The sequence below is a fragment of the Pipra filicauda genome, unplaced genomic scaffold, assembly GCF_003945595.2.
Source record: "Pipra filicauda isolate LSUMZ 115617 unplaced genomic scaffold, ASM394559v2 scaffold40_size4127951_pilon, whole genome shotgun sequence".
NCBI classification, from domain to species: Eukaryota; Metazoa; Chordata; class Aves; order Passeriformes; family Pipridae; genus Pipra; species Pipra filicauda.
The window spans coordinates 725452-738108 of record NW_024104543.1 but is presented as its reverse complement, the minus strand read 5'-3'; the positions used below and the strand labels follow the sequence as shown (position 1 = coordinate 738108).

The following is a 12657-nucleotide window of genomic DNA, read 5'->3' as shown; positions in this document are numbered from 1 at the left end:
CATACTTTGGTCAGAAATTTAGGCATAAATGTTTTGCAGTGTGTCCTGATATTTATTTTATTCCATATGGTATCACAGAGCAAGCTAATTTTTAATTGAGGGCTGGAGCTGTTCCATGGAAAAGAAAACTGAGGCTATCAGAATGCTGTTAGACACCAACATTACAAAATTGTCTCTAAATAGTAATTCTGGAAGGATGCCAAGAAATATATATTTTCTATGCACCCTTCCATAGCATACCAATTTTTAATCATTTTTACCTTCCTTAAACAGGACAGTCAGATAAAACCTTAGAGCCTGCTGGTGTTATGTAAAACATTGCTTTACTTTCCCACCACACACACTTTTGTCCTTAACACATGCATCTTTTAAAAGAGTTTTAAACACTTTCTTACAGTGTATGCTGTGACACAGACCTGTAACTGAATAGAAGGATTATTCAGGAGTAATCTATTCATACTTCTGCTCCCATATGTTTTTGCTTTCTGCCACAAAAGACACGAGTGCCAAGCATCTGTCTGAGGTCTCTTGTCAGAAAGCATCTATGCGAAAAAAGGTAGCTTTTAAAGACAGTTGAAATAGGTACACAGTGAACTGTTCAGTAGTCAGAGCTTTCAGGATGCCTACATACAAATCAAGACGGAAAGCAAATGGCTCTGGAATTATTTACTAGAAGGACTGCTTTCTGAAATTTACATTGGCCTTATTGCTACTTCCAAAACAGATTTGTGTTTTGCAGAAGCATGGCACCATCAGATCTGTATTTTGTGGTGACAACTCCTCAAAATTAACTATAAACAAGCTCAAGCTCTGGATCTCCAAACCCATCTCCATTTTCTGAGATCAAGTCTTACATCATGAAATTTCACAAACAGGCAGAAAGTTACTTAAGTTTGTTCAGAGCCTTTAAGTCACCAACCTTATTACACGCTATTAGCTTTGATTTGTTCTTAACCACTACAACTAATAAAGAGCCAGAAGCATGCTCTTCTATTCCCATATCTTTTTCATAGGAGGCTCCTTCATCTATGAAAATTATAAGGTGCTTCATATTGCTTGGCAAAGACTTCAGTCTTTCTTCAGGCTTGCTGTATGTACCAATTTGCATTAGAGACTAATTTTCTCACAGATTCTGATACTCTATCCACAGAACCTTTTGTTTCTCTTGTACCCAAAAATGACTTGCACACCAGACCTTATGCTTTAAAAATACTACCAAAAGTAGTTTCTGTTCCAGACACATATTGCAGCCTCCACAATAATAACTCTCAGAAGAGCATAAAAGTGCTCAAAAAATTATATGACAGAATGAGTCTCAAAGCCATGAGATGAAAAATGAGTAAAGCCTGCCACCAGAAAGACTATCTTCACATCTCTGCACTTGGAAGGCAGTCAGTTCCCCACAACTCCACAACAAGGACTGCTCTACCTGAACAAAGCTGAGAAGTGTCCAGCTTCCAGGTGGGAAAAGCTTATTTGACCAACAAGCGTACGTATCCCTATCACACACCCTTCTCTGCCCCCACCACTCCTCACATCAGTTGTAGGCAAGCACTGCTGCACACAACCACAGCAGTTCACAGCAGCAGTGAACACCACATCTTAGTTAGTTAGTCTCCCCCATGCTACCTGTCAGACAACTATACTTCAAAAAAGCCATGGTTAAAGCTACAGTGAATTGACTATGATAAACCATTTTCCCCATGGTAAGTAATGCAAAACCTAGCAGGGATGAGGAAGGATTTGCTCTTGGAATTCACAACTGTAGTCAAGAAGTCAGAAGCCAGTTGTGCATCACCTCTGTGGCTGGGAAGCCACACTGAACATTGAGATCTGCATTACTACAACCCAGTGCAGCACAGCAAGCTTCTGTGGCATCTTCTGTCCCTGATACAAAAGGCCACCACGTAGTAGCTAAGCAACCTCTTGATTTTTGAGGAGCTAGTGGATTAAAATGGAAGGGGAAAGCTCAAGGACCCAACAGCTAAACACCACAGGATTTTCACTCTCATCATAATAAAATTAGAGATAAAATTTAAATGATATATTAAGCCTACCACAGTATTCAAGTTTAAAGAGACTCCCTTGTGGACACCTGTGATTTGCTACTCTAGCAGAAAACAAAAATTCAAATGCACCAATAGATTTACTGCAAGTTAGAATACATTACAGGAGGCAACTATTTCATGGGAGGTTTTTAAACTACAGAAAGAGGCAGTCAAAGCAATGTTTCAGTTAGGTAGAGAACGTTGCATTAATTTCAAGAACTAAATAGTGGTAAAGTTGGAAGTCTGTGGCACTGGTTAATGAATGAGGTGACTGTTCTCAAAGATATCCACACATGTACAGATCATAGCTAGCATGAACAGCTTTTACAGCACTGCTGTATAATCTCATTCTGTTATTTGACTACTGATGGTAATTAAGGACCATAAGCCATTGCCAAAAGATAAACAAATGTGTACAACCTCCAAAACTTGGGCAGTGGCAAAAACTGTGTGCAGATATTCTGGGTTTATTACAAAGTACTTCACTTTTCAGAGAAAATTTGAAGTTGTAGCAAGTTAACAGAGCTTAAGAACAGAGCTGAACACTTTACAAGCACAGAAAAACAACAATAACCAAGAAAGTTTTGTTTATGTAGAATTAATATCTTGAACCTGGATAACGAGGAACAAGATTCACAGATTAGAACTACTAAAGCACTAGAAAACCACAAAGAAAGTTTAGGTTGTAGCGATAGAGCCAATCCAGCTTTCTTTCCTTCGGGAGCTGCACAGGAATACAACTATAACTCAGACTTTTCATAGGATCTGACTCTAGTAAGTTAAGTACTTTACCATACATATTACTTATTAACTACCAAAACTGACGTAGTAGTACCAAGATATTAAGTCAAAGACATGTGCATCATGATTAGGGGTACTAGCTGTGATCTATTATATATGAAAATGATACATTATGTATGAAAAGAAACAAGCATAGCAATTGATTTCTACAAACTAAAGTCACAGTGGCACATTGAACAATTTTAGGTTAACCAGACTGACTTAAAAATAGAAACCAGAGGCTAGGCTCTTCTCTCACCCCATTTTACATGTCTTTACTTCCATTGATTTCAAGTGGAGTTCTTCACAATTTATGCCATTGTGAGAGGAGAATCAAGCCTTGTGTGTTTGAAAGGAAACAGCAGACATGTTTCCCACCAGAGTGCAGGGGGAGATTTAAAAAAAAACACAAGTATATGAACTGTGAAACCGATAGAGTACACAAGCAAAGGCAAGCAAAGAGGCTCTAGCTGGGGATGGGGGTGAAGAGAACTTGTAGCTTACCCAGGGTTTGCCTTTCTTTTTTTTTTTTTTTTAAGGACTTGGAACTGGTGTTAGGAAGTCAGAAGCTCAGGCACTGGCTTCTAAAATAAAAGTTTAGAAATAAATATTGCTTTTTTTATTTTTTTTTTCAGACAGACTTCATTGATTTATATTTTCCTACAGTTATTCTATAAAATGAGGAGCAGGCCATTTTCTTTCTGAAGGACACAAAGACTTTCCACTCCCAGCAACTGGGAAGTGAGAGCAGAGATCTGAACTATTTTCATCACTAGATATAGTACCTAACCATCATTCATACTCAAGTCCAAGCAGATGATCTTCCAAAACCCTTCAGGATCATCTGAACAACTAATATTACAGTGGTTAGAAAAAGCAACACTTGAAACTGGAACTCCAGTCAAAGTACTAGGCGTGACATAAGTGACAAAATCACTTCATAAGTTGGAGCTACAGCAGAACAGAAGCTACAGCTTTATGTCTATGGTTGTTTTTTTTTTCCTTTTTGGTAGCAGCATGTGGTTAGGAAGCTCCTTTTTCACCACACCCCAGTGTGCATGAACACAGTCATTGTACTGTTCAGACTGATCTGGGAAGCTCACTTAAATTAAAAAGAAAACCCCCAAATATTTCCAAAGTATCTCTACATCCCCACTTAAACTGTGCCTGCAAAACTATGCAACAGTATAAGGTAAATAGCTCGAGTACTTTACAGAGGGAATAGAGTCTTAATTCATTTTATTTACAGGTTTTATTTACAGCAGTAATGCAAGATTGAAGTAATTCATACTTATTCAGAGTCCAACTCTGGCAGAATATTACTGTAACTGCCTGTTTGGAAGTGTTTTTCCCCCTGCTCTCACTCATATGCATGACCAGTGTCACAGCCCACATACTGGTTTTTAAGTCTCCCCCTGCACTCCAGCAGGACAACGTGCCATCAGTTTCCTTTTAAAAACAAGTCTAGATTATCTTCTCCCAATTGCATTAGATATCAGCTGATTTAATACACAACAAAGCAGGATGAAGGTAAATGCATAGAATTGCACAAAGGAGGATGACTTCCACCTGCAGAAAAAATGTTGCATAATTCAAGATGTACCTCCTGATTTTCATGAGACCTGTTCTTTCAAAGCATATCTCCTTCTAGAGGCCATGGGAATATGGAAAGAGATGCAAGAACAAGCATATGCCCTGGAATATCCAACTCTGAGCATTTTGTAGTTAGCGTTTAGATGTTGAACACTGACTTAGGCATCAAATTAAAAAAAAAAAAAAAAGGAGGCTGGTATCACTTCAATTCCTAAAATAAGGCCGCCAAGTACACCACTGTGAAAAAGCCCTCATCATATCAGTACCTCCTTACAGCATCAGCTCCAGGCTAATAAGACATCCACTAATAAGTTTAAAAATGTTTATGAATAGTCACAGTACAAGACAGACAGAGAGACATTAAAAAATTAACCTTCCAAAATTACAGCCTAAAAGGTGGTAGATTGAGAACTAGACAATAGAGCTCCAAGTGTCAGGGGACATCTTGCAAAGAAATGAGAAAAGCAATAAATCTGCAGCAATGAAACAGATGCCCCCTTGTCACTGTGGTCACTTCAGTTCAATCAAATACCTGCATTGCTCAGTTTCAGTATATTAACAGCTACTCTAAAACCATACAAGTTGTTCTTGCATGAAATCAACAGTTTTATATAACTGGAAAACTATATATTGAGAACAAAATGGGCTAATTGCCTGGACCACTGAACTACAGCTTCACACCACCCAAAATCCCCTCCAAAGACTGTCCAAGCAGAGGGGCTGTATGAAAGGTTGGGGTAAAGCTTGACATTTACTGGATTCCCAAACAGCTAAAGAAGCCACTGAGCTCACCAACCTACTAGGCAGCATCCGTTGCTGAGAGCACTTCCACAGCTTTTTGGCAGCTCATAGTTGAGCACAACAGCAGTACATCCTCTTACCACATGGATGTTGTCTCCAGCTTTACCCTGGTAACACAGCTTCCTTCCCCAGAGCCTCCTAAGGGGATGCCAATGCCCTGTAAAAGGGGACACGCACTCTGGGATCTGGCTGTGAAGAGTTGCTGCAGCACAACTACTTGCTTTTTTAGGCAGTCACATTTCTCCTGAATGACAGGGGTACCTTCTAGCAGATACCTGCTGCAATCCAAACCTATACTGAGCTGCTGATAGGACAGAACAAAGCTGCACCCTGGGTAAACAACATCCTTAAGAGGCTGGAAGTTACATAGTTTTTTGGTACCTCAGAACAGATGAGAGCCTGGTCTGCTCTCTACGTGTTTGGCAGTACTCTAAGACATTTGCTGGCTATTGGCCTGCCAAGCTGTTTAGGCTTATAAGTTTCTTTGCACTCGCTTTATGCTATTAATTTTATTAAATATAAACATATCCTTTGTATATATTTTTCTCATATTCCATAGGCACAGAATGAACCCATTTCAGTCCCAGGATGAATAAGAACTCAATATTCATCACACAGATCCACCATACTTTGCAAACAAGACTGGAAGAAAAAAAAGCCCTTTCATGAGTTATCCATATGATCTTTCTGATGAGCAAAGCATGAGAAAACAGTTCAAAGCTCTCAGAAAGCCATATGTATACTTTTACAGAAGACATTTACAATTCACTACTGAGGTTCTAGAGCCAGCATAACTCATTTAGCAGTCTGTATACAGAGATGCAAATATGCTAGGTTCAGACATTTCTTCAGCACCTTCATAAAATTCATTTCAAAGTACATAAATATTCATACTCTGAATAGTCATCTCAGCATGTGAAGCTTTTATTTTTATATGAAAATACCAATTCATACAAAGAGTCTGAAATAAAGTAAAAGCGTATTAGTTCTAAAGTATGCACACAAACACATGCAATGTCTTTACGTAAACACTTTTGAACTTCTGGGTGATTAACACTTGATTACAAAAAGAGATCCTTAAAAAACATCTTCACTAATCATGCAGTAATTTTTAACATACTTGAAAACAAGTCAGGTTTTACTGCTCTTAGACAACTTGATCCACACCTGAAAGTGCAAGGTGGCTTTCAATTTGTGCCATGGTTATTGTGTGTCTGTGTTGCCACAGAAAAGGGCCATGGGTGAGGGCAGTGTCCAACCAGCCCATGTGCTGGGCAGGTTGAGCAAGAGTGTCTGGGCTGAGCCTCTTGCTGAGCTAGCACTACTCTGTCACAGGAGCACCCTGTTAATGAAGAGATTAGGGGAGGGCAAAATGGGGAAAGCTAAACAATTACTGTGCCTGTGTCAGGGGGCTTCAGCAGGGAGCATAGGAATACAGAAGGGATGTGTGTTTTGAGAAATGGTGCAGCAGTGTCTGTCTAGAAGTGTTTAAGGTTCCAGATGCAAGTCTCTCATGTCAGTCCTTTTAAGGCTGGTGAGAGAAGATGCAGGTTTCCTACAGAACAAGAGGATGCAAGAGTCCTACCACACAGCACAATCCAAGGCCTATGTTGTTATATTCATAACTGCATCCATGTTGCTATTTTCTTTTTAAAACACTCAAATATTCAGAAATGAAGATGTTTGGACAATGAAGGCTCTCTCAGAGAAAATTTAAGGGACTAATATCACTCTGCTTAAAAAAAAAAAACAAACTAATTTTACTATAAGCATCACGATATTGACATGCAGATTTTTAATCACGCTGGTTGCAATTAAACAAATCAGTGATCAAATCCACAGAGAAGTCAGTTTTCATATACACCACATTAAGACAGACATTAGACAGAATTTGGCATGCTGCCGACAGAGAAGCCTAGTTCTGGAATCATGTAGTATTAAAACTGGGATTACTAGAAAGCAACAAGCTCAAAAAGGGGGTTAAAAAAACATCACAGGAACCAAATTTTACTTTATATAAAAGCAAGCAATTATATTTCAATATTTGGATGGCAGTTGAAAATGCTTTTTTGGCACGCAACTGCTCTACAAAGCTGATATTGTATGTAACTGGAACCATTTAAAAAAAAAAAAAAGAATTGTTACTAAAGTCAAAGACAGTAATTGCAAGCTGTGGGATCTGTGCTTAGACAAAAGGGGGACAACTGAATAAAACTGTTATAGATACAAACTTACAAGCACACTCCATAATACTCTTACATCTTAAGGAGGGGAGAGAGGGGAGGAAAAGGAAGGAGAGAAGTACAGAAGGCAGAACAGCAAGAGCTATCAGGTGCTATAAATTCTTGTTTCAAACACAGACCTTAGACAGGAGTACATGACTTTGGTGCAGAACAACTGAAATAACACAGTTCCAGCTTTTGTTGATGCGTAATCCACTGGAAATGAAAGGCCTGCCTGAGAGACTGTCTACCCCAGGTTTACTAGCTAGCAAAACACTGAGCTTGATAGGTTCAAAATAATCTTGAAAAGCAACTCATCAAGCTTATGGCTATATTGAAGAACTTTTAAGGAGTCAGCCTTCCAGGCAGAGTTCCAAGAAAAGGTACACTTGCAAAAAGCTGTCACTTACAGATATTTTAAAAACACTGAAAATATTTGTATTGGCTCATACCTCTTGTATATGAGCACTTCACTCATTCTGTAAATTTAGAAAAACCTCCTTGCACAAAAACATGCTTGAGAAGTATTGTTAGTTTGTGCTGAAAAGTCGTTCGCTCATTTAGTTTTGCTAAAAAAAGTATAACGTACATATTACAAACAAGTAAAATACAAAGAGGAAGAGTTATAGCAGACCACCTATGAAATTTTCTTCAGTAGCTGGAACTGTCTTTTGTCAATGAACCAGCAGCCAAAGAGCTGTTTCTGAAAAAAGCATGTAATTTTGGCAAACTGATCTGATAGTCTATCTGGGAATTTCTGCCAGAAGTGCCATGACTTCAGTATGCTATTACTTGCAAAACATGTTTCTTCAGCCATAAGGTGGGAGGGGAAAAAGATGAGTGATTGCTGTGCTGTATCCTTCCAAGCTGGTTCTTCCCATTATACAACTCCTAATCCAAACAATTTAAGCACTCAAGTAAAAGTTACTCATTTCTGTAAACATTTCCAGGAGCAGGACCTAAGCATGCATGGCTTACACCAAGCATATACTAATGGCTAGAGCTAACCTCAAGTTTACCTCTGTTTAAACAGCATAAGTCAAAACCAGAGCTGGCCAAACTCAAGCTTAAGTCCTAATACAAGCTGATAAAGTGAATATTGATATAAACCACTTGGTGACTATGCATCCATCTCAATCAAGCATTCTTAATGCAATATTGTATCATACGACACTTTTCCCAAAAGCACGAATGATGCTTCGCAATTATTAGAAAGAGCATGGTCTTAAACCACAGCAGGGATCTCTTTACTTTAGGGTAAGGTAGTGGTAGAAAACAGAAACACAACCCAGCCTGTTTGTTTGTTTTAAATGGACTTCATCACTGCACATCCAATTAACACTGGAATGCACAAGATATAGCACCGAAGCAAATAGAGGCCTTAAATTTAAGAGCAACTCTCAGTCTGCTCTGTTAGAAGCTGTGTATCACAGTCACTGACAACATATTTATCAATAGATTAATATGACAAAGCAAAAGGACTTTTAGGCTATGATACAAAGGCTTGTAGCATTAGAAAGAGTCAAAGCAATCTGCAAAAACATAATGCAAAGCCATGCCATTTAAATTACTCTGCAAAATGTAGACATTCATTAGCATAGAAAAGTTTCACAGGAAAACAATGACAAAGTAAAAGTCATCGTATTTTCATATCCTAATTAATTAAATATTCCAAATGCATTTAATCTCTTATTATAACCATAGGGGGAGACAGACCAAACTCTTGAAGTTCTGAAAAGCCAGGTCATTAGCGTGCCAAGTCATTCCTCAGATCTTCTCCTTATATACAAATATACATTCCCAACTTACAACATGTGTAAGTAAAACTCTGCATCCCCCTTCTACCCCCTCCATTTCTCCCTCTTTGGAAGGCACTTGCTATCTCTTACTTCTCTATTCTAAAAGTCTTATTAAATGCTAGGAAAAACTCATTTACTAGGGAACAAAATCTAAAAGTGCAGAAGCCATTTTGCCAAAAGCCTGAGTTAAACACCCCAGTCCCCCTAAGAAGTAGAACAATTGAGTTGAAAATTAGATTAATAACATTCTTGCACATACACATGAAAATCCACACATAGTTTGTAGTCTTTAAGTTCAAATGACATTTCTAGCCATTTCTTGTCTTATGAAACAAGAAAGGGATTCTGATGTTTACATAAGGTTCTTCTTGCTTAATAAATCTTAAATTGAAACAGATTTTTTTTAAACAATTACCTTCTTCAGAGTTATCATACTACAGGATATTAGGAAAAACCAGACTCTCCTGTTGCTTTTACCCACATCTGACTCCAATCTTAATAGTTTAGCTATTAACCCTGTAAGATCCACACACATGCACACCCCTTGCCCAGTTATGTTAAAATTGTTGTATTACTGATCTGGGCTTACTCATTACAAAACCTTTTGTTATACAGAGAGCAGCTCCGTGGACCTTGATTTACAGGACACAGTTTACCGTGCTGTTGGCAGAACTGCACCAGCCCGGCTCATCCGGGGCTCTGCAGGGAGAAATGAGAGAATCTGTCACAGCATCAGAGTAATTGCTCTCTCCTTCTCCCTTCCTTTTCGCTCTCTGTCCAAGCCCACTCTGACCTAATCACATCTTGGGATGAAAACCTGGCCACTGTGATATACCTGTGTTGTAAAGGAGTAGTACAAATCACGTAATTCCTCCTAGAAATAATAACAATAACTAGAGCTAAAGGGGGAAAACCCCTTCCTGCTCGAAAACCTCAGTACTCACTCTGAGTGTCGCGCAAAACATGCAGTTTAAAGACCTCAGTTACCAGCTAAACAACGATCACAGGGAACTTCGCTGCAATAACGCTAGTCATACATTTCTGCCACCTTTTAGGTTTTAGCATGTAGGGAATGGCATTGTTAACCTTTAAGTCCGCTGTATAAACGTTTCTCAGCGCGCTTGTAAAATACCCCCCGCTGCGTTTCCTCGCTCTCCAGCTGATGGCATTCGGAAACACTGGCGGGTGCTCTCTTTTGCCTTTCTTGGCCACCCCGCTGGGGGACAGTCAGAGATTCCTGCCCAAGGCCAGAGCCAACAGCCCCGGGCTCGGACCGTAGCGAAGGCTCCCGGGCTCAACCCAGCCGGGTCGGTTGATAAATGGTGGCTGCTGGAGTTTGAAATCCCGCGGTGGGCATAAATATTCTGGGAGAAGGGGCTCGGGGAGGGTCCATCGCCCTTTCAGAGCTCTCTTCACGGAGGAAGGGAAAAAAACCCACATACTTCGACGACGTCCGTGCTGCAGCCGCGGGGAGGTGCGGGGGACGAGGTACCCTCAGTAACAGCGAACAGTGCGGAAGATGCTCCCGGGATGGCGGACCGAGATTTCCCCCCCGGCCAGGGTCCCCGCTCGGGGCAGGACCCAGAGGCGGACACTTCGCTCAGGATAAGGGAGGAGGCGGAGGCTGCCTTGCAGGAGCCAGTTGTCACCCACTGACAGGCAACAGCTGAGCTCCCGCATCTGAACCCTCGCTCAGCCCGGCGGCCCCGGCGCGCCCCTCCGCCGGGCGCACCGAGCCGGCACCGCGGCGGCGCCGCGACACCTTCCCTCGGGAGTCGCCGCGGGGCTCGGCGGAACTCCCCGCGCCCCCCCTCCTCCCCTGCTCTGCCAAGTCCGCAGCCCCGTCCGACAACTCCGCGCAGGACAGCGCCGGCTCCGAGGTCGGGCGGCTCCTCGCGGTCACGCCCTGTAGATCCAAGCCCCGCGTAGGGCGCAGGACCCCCACCGCACCGCGGGAAGTGCCCCGCCACCAGGGGCACAGTGCTGCCCGCGGACGGAGCCCCGGCAAACCCGCCGGGCGTCCCGCCGCAGGCTGCCCGTCACGCCTCACCCCGGGGAGCCGCCACTTACCCTCCCCGCAGCGCGGCCGGACCACGTCGACGTACTCTCTAGCGGAGAGCGGCGGTGGGGTCCGTCACATAGACGGCGAGGGAAGCGGGTACGCGGCTCTGCCGCACGGAGTCAGCGCCGGCGGGGGACGCGCATCTCCGGCCGCGCCGCGAAGGGACCGCCCGCTGCCGCCTCCGCCGCGACTGCCCAGCCCGCCCGCGCTCCCCGCCCTAATGGGGCTCGGCCGCCCCGCGCCCGGCCCGCGACGGCCGCGCTCCGCCGCATCCATTGGCTGTCGCCCGCCGCGCCCACCAATCGCCGCCGGGCCAGGCCGGGCGCCGGCTCGCGGGGCTCGGGGGGCAGGGCTCGGGGCGGAGCGAGGGGCGGGGCCCGAGCAGACCCCGCCCCAGGGCCCAGCGGCGCGCGGAGGAGGCGCTGCCGTGTGGGGCTGGGGGGGACCCGGGAAAACTTGGGGGAACCCCTTTTCCCCCCAGTTTGGGATGGCTGGGGAGCAGGCGGAGGACAGGCAACCTCCTTGCTCCGTTTCCCCCGGTCAGACAGAACTCTGGAGGCGCCAGTTTCCACCGAGGGAGCAGGAGAGGGAAAGTTAATGGAAAATTTTTCCCGTTGATCTGTGCGGAGGTGGGCGATGAAGCCCGTTCCGGTGGGATTCGCGGCCCACGGTGCTGTCGGTGGGCTGCGCATACCCACCGATGGCAGCCGGGGCACTGCTGGATAGAAGGGTGTTTGGGTCCGGCAGCCGCCAGGCTTAGGGAAGCTCCCGGAGGGGGCTGGCAGGGGTGGACACTTCCTAAAGCAAAGCAGCCCTGGCGTTAACATCGAGAGGGTCGCAAAACGAAGGTGGCAGGCATTAAAGGGACGCTGAAGCAGCGAGGCACACGTTTAAATCCCTTTGCTATGTTGTTACCGGTACTTTCGGTATCTGTTTCAGCGGCCGGAGTCTGCAGCCCTTGTTTCAGCGTCTTGCACCTAACTCACTTTAAGCAACGTGGATTGAGCTCCTGGTTCTCTAGTGGTCTCGCAGTGTTTAAAACCCCTGTGGAAACATCAAAGAATGAGTAACAATGAAGGCGTTTAACTCAACGTTATATTTTTTCTGTAGATGCAAATTGGAAGATGAGATAATTTTGCCAGAGTGACTTCTAAGCAGTCACAAACTCTCCCCACTTGGTGAAACAAATATGTTTGAAACCTCAAAAGTTGTTTTATATAAAGCTGAAATCTGGGCTGTTATGTGGCAGTGTCTTCGTTTTCTAGGAAAGAAATTACATGAGGAAATGGAAATGACAATTTTCCCATCTTGTTTTGAAACGTATTTGGTTTTCCTGTGTTAGCTGAGTAAGT

The 12657-nt window shown here is 43.3% G+C and overlaps 2 protein-coding genes across 2 annotated transcripts in view; one reads left to right on the top strand and one right to left on the bottom strand.

Moving 5' to 3' along the window:
* PRICKLE1 (prickle planar cell polarity protein 1) overlaps positions 1-11460 on the bottom strand; it is a 67016-nt gene extending 55556 nt beyond the window's left edge. The window contains exon 1 of the mRNA XM_027710894.2: positions 11314-11460. The gene's annotated coding sequence lies outside the window, so the exon portion shown is untranslated. The remainder of the gene's footprint in view (positions 1-11313) is intronic.
* On the top strand, positions 10774-11903 carry LOC120324051 (translation initiation factor IF-2-like). The gene is made up of 2 exons (XM_039385435.1): positions 10774-10884; positions 11076-11903. The coding sequence occupies exons 1-2, from the start codon at positions 10774-10776 to the stop codon at positions 11901-11903; spliced, it is 939 nt and encodes a 312-aa protein (XP_039241369.1).
* Positions 11904-12657: the final 754 nt, after the last annotated feature.

Bases quoted from the DNA above. Each gene is read 5' to 3' on its own strand.
- LOC120324051 (XM_039385435.1), top strand. From the start codon at position 10,774: ATGGCGGACCGAGATTTCCCCCCCGGCCAGGGTCCCCGCTCGGGGCAG. The intron at 10,885-11,075 runs GTTGTCACCCAC...TGCTCTGCCAAG, and splicing joins AGGCTGCCTTGCAGGAGCCA to TCCGCAGCCCCGTCCGACAA.